Source organism: Hibiscus syriacus, unplaced genomic scaffold (genome assembly GCF_006381635.1).
Source record: "Hibiscus syriacus cultivar Baekdansim isolate YM2019G1 unplaced genomic scaffold, ASM638163v2 tig00112215_pilon, whole genome shotgun sequence".
NCBI lineage: Eukaryota > Viridiplantae > Streptophyta > Magnoliopsida > Malvales > Malvaceae > Hibiscus > Hibiscus syriacus.
Window position 1 is genome coordinate 2,462,807 of NW_024063268.1, and position 10,941 is coordinate 2,473,747.

The following is a 10,941-nucleotide window of genomic DNA, read 5'->3' on the forward strand; positions in this document are numbered from 1 at the left end:
TAAAAGCAAATTATAATTTTACCCTTACTAATACATTCCACTCAATTATGTAGTTAGATTTTAAATTACACTTTTAAAGATCACTTTTTAAAAGTTTTTCTACAGTACTTTTAAAGGCCCTTAATCCCACTTCAACTTTTTTAAATCCACTTGATACGAAGTTTAGATCCACCACTACTTGCCAACTACATTAACCACATCAATAGGGATGAGGTTGAGGTTTCATGATTTGGCAAGCCAAGCAAATTAATAAAATGTGCAATGCAAGTATTGTTCATCCAGACAGATGATAAATATAGCAATAAGTAATCATATATAGCAGTAAAGGCACCATTATACACCCAAAATAATTGACCTAATACATACACATCCTACAACAGATACTACATGTTGAACAAATTATCCTATTTCTGTCTGCAAACACCATATACCAGGAAGAAAGGTATATCTCTACAACAATTCAGTTGGGTTAACTTAACCATGATTGGCCAAAGGTATCATATTTGCAGAACTGTAACAGCAAACATCATCATGGCGTTGAACTGAAGATGGTGCTCCAAATCATGCATCTCCTACCCTTAGACAATGTCAGTCCTATAAGTTGTTGAAGGTACAGCTATCAGTTCAAAGTTCAAATATGTGTCTTCTACACCAACATTTAACATTGTCCATATGTCAAGGCTGCAAAATTTTTCTAGGTAAATACGAAATCTAAGATTAGCAAAACAGATTAATTTCTTTTTGATTGGAACTGACATGCATACAAGGAACAAAATGTTGGTGTATTAGCAAAAAAACAGTTCTTTTGGGTAATAGAAGCAATGTAAACCAAGAAAGTTAAAGGGTTGAAATAGTAGGACAAAATAATATCATCGTACAAACCTCAGGATACTGAATTTCTATGCACAAAGCTAAGTCGAGCCAAATAATTACTCTCAGCAAAATCATGTAGTGTCCGACAAGGGCGTGAACCCTCATGACCAAGTCTCTGGGACTCTTCTTTCAAAATCTCCCTACATGCATCAACATCCTGGAAAGAAGATGTTATGAAAGATTGAATTGAATTTAGGAAGGAAATTAGATAAGAGGAATGTAAATGTATAAAAGTCAATGATCCTCACAAAAGGCTAAAAGACATCAGGTAATTCAGATATAGATGATCCTTCAGATAAAACTTTTAGGAAAAAAATACAACCAGCGAAATCAATCTAACGAGTTCCCAACTGGTAGAAAAGCCATGGACTCTGTCATGCACCCACCCAGCCAAACACAAGAAATGTCAACTTAGCTGGGGACGGGTTGAATATCTACAATAATGTTATGGCAAATTATCAAGTCATTGTCTCGAAAACAGAAGCTTGGCCAAGAGGCATACCTGTAAGAATTCCATCATTTGTTCTTCAATTGTACCACGCATGGCTAAAGTCTCCACATGAATTGGACGAATAGCACCCATCCGATGGGCACGGCTAATGACTTGTTCCTCCATGCTGATAAGGTTTCAACCGGTAAACATTGGCATCAGTTGATAATTAAGTGTGTGTGTGTGCACGCTATTTTTAACAAAAGAATGGATATAAAAGCCACTAGGCTTAATGGCAACGAAGAGCTCAGGGCTCAAGCCACAAAAGTGGACCACAAGTGCACTACACGTCAATCTTTAGATATTGGTTTCTGAAATACTGTAATCCTCGGTGAGCTTGGAGACAGACTATGCCTAGTGTGGCACGCAGAATATAGCATATATTCAAGGTGTTTTGTTAGCAAGATGGTCAATGTTTGATCCATATTAACAGTGAATGATGGGATACAACCAGCCTCTCCATTGTTATTACCCTCAGTGAGGGGGTTAGTCTGTGGTTTAACCACTTCACCAAGCACACACTTGCGACCTTAACAGCCGGCAACAAATGCCTTTCTACAATCTCTGTGCAAGCTTGTCCAGCCACTGGTTCCCTAGTGGTTAGTGGCAATGGTCATGCCCGAAAGGGTTACCGCTGCTGACCGTTATTACTTAAAAAAAAATACTAAAATGATGCAGGAAAAAAAAATTAATGCCTAAGCTTTGATGTTAGATCTGAGAATTGGAACACCGGCGCTTTTATCTTTCACTTGGAAACAAAACAGCATTAGCAGCAAAGTCTACAACCTTTTGCAGGGAACTGATGAGATAAAATATCTTATTTTCCAGAATCCTAACCAAAAATAAATTTTAGGATACAAGTTAGTTAAAATTACCTTCTGTCCCAAATAGGCTCCATTAAAAATACATGAGTAACAAAACTCAAATCAAGCCCCAATGCAGCACTCCCATCCATCAAGAGAGCCATGCAACTATCATCATACTGGAATGTGGTCAGTGACTTCATCTGCAAAAATGGAAATTAAAACTCAAGGATTGCACGAATAGGGGGGGGGGGGAATAGAAATTAACGGCTAGAGAAAAGAAGTACCTTGTTGCTAGAATGCATTGGACTATACATTCCAACAAACTTGATATCAGCACAATTCAGCTGCCAAAATAAAAAAAGGTAATCAGCCTACCACTTTTAAAGGAAAATAAAAAAAAGTGCACTTCTGTGTAGGTAAAGTCAAACTACATATACCTGCTGCTCAATAACATGTATATGCTCAAGAAATTGAGAAAATATTAGAACTTTCTCCGGAAGCATCTTGTATGACTCATTGCCCGGTCTAGAGAAATTCAGCAGCAAAGGCACATCCATAGCAATCCTCTGTGAAGGCCAAAGTAACTTATCAATGTTCTTTCCCTCATCATCTTCATCCACAGAGGAATTGACCTCTTTATTAACCTCCTGCAATGCTTTCAGCCTCTCCACAAGATAAGCAACTTTACTACTAGAGGTTGATTGCCAATCAGGATTCCAATCATCCTAATAACCAGAAAAAGGAATGTCTATTTTGTAGGATTTATATAGCATAAAATTAAAACCTACATAATAAAATGATTAAATCAAGAATTAACCTACCTGTTTATATGAAGGTTGTAACTCAATAAGATCTTTTGGGACAGGCCACTTGGGATTTGGATTTTCCGGGCGTGCTAATGTTTCAGGAGTCTGCATCTCATATAAGTGACCACAGCCAGATAACGTACACATTTCACTATCTAAACCAACACAATCAAGGCACAAAAGATGCCTACATGGGGTAACAATTGGTAGACGGCACCATTCATTGCATCTATATCAGAAGAAATAAAATAAACCTTAATCTGATCATATGATAGGAAATGGTTTAAACAAAGCGACAAAGAAACTCAAAAACAAATTACTACCTCTGACAATTACCACCATAAAGGAGGTTATATTTAATTAAAGCATATTCTTCTGAAAGAGGATCCAGACCATTTTCAACTAAAATGTCCATTGTTTCTTGAATATCTTCACCAGCTTCTGTTACTTTTATATGCCCAGCCACACAACAAGATAGCCTGACATTTCTAATTGTTGTGCTCCGAAACTTCCACTGCTTTGGATTTAATAAACTTTCAACATGAGAAGGGTCATTCCAGTCGGCCATTAGAATATTTCGCCTCACTGTAACCACCAATTCATTATAACTTCTTGCATGTTCATCAGTGAAATTGACAAATGTCACCTTCTTAATGCATGGAGGAATATTCTGCAAATCTATCTTTCTTGCACTAATCATGCATCTATGGAGCAGCTGCAATAAACGTGATCGACCCTCTTCCATTTTGGCTTCAAATGGTCTAAGAATGCCAGCTTCCCATGACTTTCGGTTCTGACCATAAGCTTCTTCATGAAGGAACTTGAGTAATGGTTGGAGATGAGACAGTTGACTATTGGGTGTGTTAGGAGTGGGTGTTCCTGTCAGTAACCAACGACTACAAGAAGTCAATGAAATAGCCATTTGCAATTTGTTGGTTAAATTAAGACTTGAGCCAAGGGTGTGCCCTTCATCTAAGATGACCCTAAGCCAATGCACTTGCATCAGTGCACTTCTCTTACAGGGGCCCCACTCTGCACTTAAACGGTGAAATGTAGTGATAACAATATCGTAGTCCCAAGCCAGATTGTGAACAGGAGGCTTTCTATGATCAGTCCAGACATAAAGCTGTAACTGACCTGGCCTTACATGTTTCTGGATTTGTGTTTTCCAATGATCAACTAGATTTGCTGGAACAACAACTAATGTTGCTCTTGACAAATATAACCTGACAGAGTCTAATGGCTCACATAGAGCAAGTCTGAGTGCAGCCACATCAAATGCCAAGTTCTCAAGAGTCTTTGGATAATACCACCTGCTAATTCCCTTTTCTACCCTCTTTATAAGACCAAATGCTTGAAACATCTTATGGAACCCAAGTGCATCTCCTGCAACACCACTGCCCAATATTGGACTTGACAAACCAACTGTCTCCATTTCAGAAAGCCTATCTGGAGAAAGCTTAGATAGCCAAAGTATGGCTTTCTTTGTTTTCAAATTTATCACAGCATAGTGCTCCTTAAGAACACTGATGAAAAAGGATACATTCTCCTCCTTTCCTCCAGCTGTTCCTTTGGTGAAAAATCCTGGTAGGTATGTTATAGAACCATGAGCATCCCATGCTTCTTCAGGATCAGTACAGTTCTGACGTGCAAGGTCAGTGTTCATGCTACAAAACCATGCTACCTTAGCATTAGTTAAACTTGAGCCTACAAGTTTCCTCCACTTGTGACAGGCATCACACTGAACCCAAGTTTCAGTACACATAGCACTATCAGCAGTGCCCTTCCCAGGTCTCTTGCAACCATCTGAAACTCCAAAGGATAAATCAACTTGCTTTTCCCTGCAAATGTGTCTTGATCCATTCCTTTTTGATGTGTTCTTCTCAACTGTTTTTCTGTTACAAGAACCAGACAGCCCACCATATGAATACAGAAGATTTTTCCTGATGTGCCTCAAATTTCTTGAGGATCGAAGTGCCCAAGTTACTGGCTCAGAGACTTGAGTCGATGGTGATTTTGTTCTTCTACCAGAACAAGAATCGTCAAATTCTGCACTTCTCTCACCTGGATTCATCAGCTTGGCCCTTTTAGGTAAAGGGTGGTTTATGTCCTCCATGAGACAAGACTCCCCTAAAGATGATAGCCCCCTGAGAGCATTCGGACTTGTAGTCCTCTTCCCCAAAGACATACTTCTGGTAAATTTATCACCAATAAGCTCATAATAACCACATTTATCATTACCATTGTGTGTGCACCAAATTATCTGAACACCCTCCGGTGGATCAGCCATTGTTCCTTGTGTTTTCAGAATTAGTGATAGGGTAGTTATAGTCTTTCCCAGGCCAGGTTCATCACAGAACATTCCTCCATGAAAATCTCTAATAGTGGGAGCTGTGCCAGTAACTATACTGCCAGTAACACTATTAACATAGAAAGAAAACCCATCTTCTGTTGAAAATTCCATGTACAAAGGATGAAGCAAAACCTCAGCATTTCGCTCACGTTTTAACATCCATTCAACAGCTGACTGCTGATGAGGGAAAAGTCTAAGTTTCATGCATGGCATTATCAATGCAGTCAAAGACCTTAGATGTTGACAAGTCGCTGCTATCCTGGTAAGATCCCTCGGACCAAGTGCAGCTAGAATATTCATCAGAATATCATCAGTTATGTCCCAAAGGCCAGAATTTTGACTATCATCAGCTGGTTGTATTCTAGAAGAATGAGTCATTCCCTTATTTGTTACACTAGGCAAGCTCTTGAAAATGTCATGAAGCTCAAATAGCCTTTTCTTCAAAGGGTCAATATCATTACAATGCAACTTGCATCCTAGAACATGACAATCAAAAACATTCCAGATGCTCCTTGCATTTCCAAGAGCATCTTGACCGATCTCTGTACCATTAGTGAGCATCAAATTTCTCTCCTTCCAATCACAGCTGACAAACCAAACTACACTTTAGAGGCAAAATTTTGACAAAGCAATGCAAATATAAAGGGAAAATAATCTATTTAAATGATAAAATCTCAAACTAAAACTTAGTATTTTTTAACATGAAAATACAGCTAGTTTGTTGAGGAAGCTTGTAAATAAGAGAGTAATAGTTATGACCAATAGGAAACAACCCAATTAGCTGTGTTCTACAAAGTAGAATGCAAAAAGGTTTTCCATTCAAGAATTTTTAGAAGTAATAAATTTAAAACAATGTAAACTACCATACTATATATCAGTCAGTTCATATCCACTACTCTTTAGCAGCAGATTGGTCTAATATGAATGTCTCAGCTAACCAATAGAAAAGATGAAGGGCGTGGCATTTTTAATTCAAAGGTGCACAGATAGCTAACAATCAAGAATGTAAGGGCAACAAAATAACCCCAATTACTAAATAAATAAAAATCAGCAGAAGCTAAGAAAATATCATCTTTAGGACCGATGAATGATGAAAAAATAGTTTTATTTAAACTCGGAGTAGCATGTATCAGCATCACCATTGTTTTCCAATTCCTTCTCATACTTGCTCAATCAAATTTTACTTCAAAAACTGTATACACCACCTTTACCCCATCACATTACATACATCCTAATGTTGCCCTAAGCGCATAACAGAATTATTTTCCCTATAGTTTCAAAACTTCCCACAATAATATATGGCTGATCTTCTTCTAGCCTAGGTTGTTGCTCTTTACTAGTTTGCTTATTAAACATAGTTAAATTGCGCTTCAAAGTCAAAATTGAATTGCCCCGCTTGATTAAAATGATTAAACAAGCTTAAATATACCTCAGTACTTAATCATAATAAATCATGCACGGAATTTAATGTTTAATGATTAAGAAAATACTTTCTAATTTTTTTAAACTAAGCTTAACAGCATACACACGAAAACGTTACAACTAATTATCGAACTGGTATATAAAAATTGCAAAAGCTTTACCTCAAATGCCTAAACAATGAACCGGCAACGGAACCGGAACGGGGAAACTGCCAACCGGCCCACAACTCAACTGGCAAATAAACATCCACGAGAACCACCGCCCTAACCTCCTCCCAGCCGTCCTCCACTCTGAGAAGCCGTGCCTGGATCTTGAGGCACTTATGAGCAACCAACACATGAATCTGATTCACCACACTGATGCTCCCATGAACCATCCCAATCTTCTTCCTCCCTTTCCTCCTGGAATTCCCCGCATTGTCGCGATACGAAACGGAAGCGTTTCGAACTGGGGAGAAAAGCAGGCCGTTTTGGCACCGGAAGCAAACGGCGTTGTCGTCGTCGGTGGTGAGGAGGCAGGGAGCGGATAAGGGAGCCGTGGAGGGAATGGATTGAGGGGGGAGCGTTAGAACCGTAAGAAGGTAACCGCAGAGCTTGTGATCTGCTAGGGTTTCGTCCATAGATTCATTCACGATTTCTTCTCCTTTGAGGTAATTAATTTGTGTAGACGGTCGACGGAAGATTGACGGAGAAGCTCTGGTGGGCGGTTTTTAAGAGAGAGCCGTTTATTTTTTAAGATTGGATTGGGGTGAGGTTACTGTGGGCTCCACCCTTTTTAGGGTTTCATTACGGTGTTTTATGATGTACGGGTTTAATTGTTGTGGGCCGTTCGATTGGATGATAAAAAACATGGTACTTAGCTCCATCTGTTTAATTGTTGCTTCTTCCGGACAATGGTTTCTCAGTAATATGGTGAGCATCAGTTCTGTGGATTATCCCTGATTTGGAATTAGTTTGATTCAAATATATTAAGGCCCGTTTGGATCAATGATTTTATTATTCCTCTCAGGAATATTTTTTTCCTGTTTAATATACCCATGTTTGGATAGACAAGATTCTCAAGTGAGGTTAATATCACAATACCAATATTAAAATTTTGTGGGTTTATTCCGGGAATGTTATTCTCATATGTGTCTTAGGTATATTTTTATTCTCGGGCTTAAGGGCTAAAATATCCTTCTTGTCCTTGTGAGTTTGCCTCTGCGATATCTTCTTCTCCCGTGAGCTTGCCTGCGAAAAATTCGTTGTTTTTCCAATGAGATTCTGCTAGTAAGATTTTTCTCCACTCCCTTTCATTTATTTTGCTTTCCCCAACTTGTTCCTTATAAGGACTTCCGTCCTTCTCACTTCCCTGCCTTTTTCTATTCAATTTTTTTTGTTATTCTCATCTCTGTGTTTCTATTCTTCTCATCTCTGTGTTTGGCAATTGCAGAACATTGATTCTGGAGTTGGAATTAATTTCATATTCATAACACAATAGATTTCAATCTTCCACCATTCAAGAAATTAACGGATCTTTCTTCATTTCTATATTTCCATTTTCTATGATTTTATTGGTTGATTGTATAGAATATGGTTAGGGTACTGTTTTTCTTTTTTCTTTTTTCTTCTAGGGTTTAGGGTTTAGTTTGTGCAATTGGTGAAATGCAAGTTTGATTCAGTTGTTGTTCTTACCATTTTATTTGCATACATGATAGTTTGCTGAACTTTTTCAGTTTTTGTTTTCTAGATTGGTTTATTCAAACACCTAGAAGTCACATGGAAACTGGAGGATCGTTGGCACAGGCAATAAGAAAGCCAACGCTTATGCCAAAGGCTATTATACACCAAAAGTTTGGGAGTAAAGCTTCTTATTCGGTAGAGGAAGTAGAGGAACCTACTCAAATGGATGCCCAGGATTGGCAATCCTTCAGAAGGGGCCTTGCCTTTATCGTTGTACCTTGGAGCTTTCAGATTTTACTATTGTGTCTGAGTCCTTTAAGAAAAAGAAAGACATTGAGCAGTCTACTGCTCAGATGGTGTTGGAAAAGGTTTACATCACCTTGTTCACCATATCGATTACGTTATAATTATAGTTTGATAGGCATTTGAGTAGCAGCATTTTTTGTTTTATTGAGTTTTGGTGATAGGTTGTGGAATATATAGTGAAACTCAATAGAGAAAAAACCTTAACTTTTCTATTTGGAACAGTTAAATAGGTGTTCCTTGGTTGCTAGTGTTACAAGTTTGTAGCTTGAAAGCCATTAGTTTGAAGTAAGCTTTTCTTGATGAAAAGTTTGATAATATTTTGAGTTAATTTCAGAACTTATATATATACATATTTTGCTTGAACTATGTGAACTTTCTTACTTGGGCTCTTGAAGTTTAAAATTGTACAATAAGGTAAATAAACATAAGGCATGATTCTTATTATTTTGGAATTTTTTTTTACTAACTCTTCCAGATGTATCTCAAAAGAAAATTGCAATTGATGCACCTTTTATGTTAGACCATCTTTTTGTTAATTCTTTCTAAACTTTCTGTTGCACATATATTTAAAATTAATTAGGTTAATACCATTTTCTATTTGTAGCCATGTAAATGATTGTTAGCAGATGCAATATCCTGTTGTTGATGTTTTTTTTCTTCTTTTGTCTGAATATTTTTCTTCATGACTGAATCCTTTTATATTTAAAATTAATTAGGCTAATGTCATTATATGTTTGTAACTGTGTAAATGGTTGTTAGCGGATGCAATATCCTGTTGTTGGTTTTGTTTTTCCGTTCTTTTTTCAGAGTATGTTCCTTCAAGTCTGAATTCTTTTTGGAGTCCTTTGAACCTTGATGCTGACCTTCCTGACCTTACCATTGAACTCTTTATTCATTAGAGGTTGCTATTATATTGTCATCATATTAAGCTTTGATATATTATCTACTTTCTCTAATAATAGTACTTTAGATTTCTCCTTCATCCTCATCTAGTTCTGCTTTCATTTTCAAATAAATATCTCAAAACTTTTTCCTAGTAATGCAAGGATTTGTTACTACTCAAGCTTGACTTTGCACTGTGGAAGCTTGTAACCAAATTTCCTGCAAGGAACATAGGAACTTGTTTGAGTATCTCAATTTAACTTTCATAGCTTTTGGAGTTGACATTTAACTCGTACACATATAACTCTACACTTTTGCACAATCTCATAAGTAGTTAATTTGTTAAGCTACTTTTAAGAGTGCTAATGTTAAGGTACAATGTCATCGTATTGTATGCATTACAATTTTGAGACCCTTGTTATGTATCTTTGAGTTTATAATAACTTTGGGATATATAAGTCTATATGTGGATGTAACAGGTTATCTTTTTCTTTTTAAGAATGAATATGTGAACTGAAGAGTAATCTTTTTTTTTTCTGTTTGCATGAAACTTAAATTAAACATACAAAGTTGGCTTTGTAGTTATCAAACAATTGTACAGACTCACATTATGCAGTTTCATGCTGTAATGTTAACTTATGATGTGCTTCTCTCAACTCTCTTAACTTTTCTATAATATTTTGTTCAATGTGTTATGTTTCCACCCTGTATGTTTAACCTTCATATTTTATAATCTGTATTTTGTAAAATACTTTTCGAAATCTTTGTATAGTGTATACACAAATTCATTTCATTATGCATGCATGACCTAACATGTAAATAACATTCCAATTTGTATAATATTTAGAGCATTCACTTCAAATAAATTTAAAGGCATCAATGTAGGGAAATTTGGAAGCTATTTTGTGTGGAAAATATTACCCAACGGAATCATCGTCATGGTCGATTTAATATCATAGTGAAAGTTAAAAATCCCTAAATTGAACATGATATATTTTTATATAAATTATGTTGAAGTAAAATTTTAATATATTTTTTAAATAAATTATGTAAAATTTAATATTAATTAAAATTAAAATTATACATGATATATTTAAATAATAAAATAATATATTATCGATGATTTTTTATATAAATAATTTTTATTTAAATATATTATCGATGATTTTTTATATAAATAATTTTTATTTAAATATATTATCGATGAATTTTTATATAAATAATTTTTATTTAAATAATTAGAATTTCACACCTTAAATAATATAGAACAAGGTCAATTTGGTAAAATATACATTCCAATAATCTTTTATTCCTTCAACCAAACACGATAATCTTACATTCC

General features: G+C 36.1%; 1 protein-coding gene across 1 annotated transcript; it reads right to left on the bottom strand.

Annotated features, from left to right (window-relative positions):
* Positions 1 to 380: 380 nt before the first annotated feature.
* On the bottom strand, positions 381 to 7,369 carry LOC120175801 (F-box protein At3g54460-like). Its single transcript, XM_039182359.1, has 9 exons — positions 6,912 to 7,369; positions 3,299 to 5,914; positions 2,991 to 3,204; positions 2,607 to 2,894; positions 2,454 to 2,513; positions 2,239 to 2,369; positions 1,376 to 1,490; positions 883 to 1,030; positions 381 to 594 (listed from the first exon to the last, which is right to left on the bottom strand). The coding sequence occupies exons 1-8, from the start codon at positions 7,367 to 7,369 to the stop codon at positions 884 to 886; spliced, it is 4,029 nt and encodes a 1,342-aa protein (XP_039038290.1). The 3' UTR covers positions 381 to 594; position 883.
* Positions 7,370 to 10,941: the final 3,572 nt, after the last annotated feature.

Coding starts and splice junctions, on each gene's coding strand:
- LOC120175801 (XM_039182359.1), bottom strand. CDS start 7,369: ATGGACGAAACCCTAGCAGATCACAAGCTCTGCGGTTACCTTCTTACG. Junction 2,895..2,990: donor TACAACCTTCATATAAACAG/GTAGGTTAATTC, acceptor TCTGGTTATTAG/GATGATTGGAATCCTGATTG. Junction 2,514..2,606: donor TACATGTTATTGAGCAGCAG/GTATATGTAGTT, acceptor TTATTTTGGCAG/CTGAATTGTGCTGATATCAA.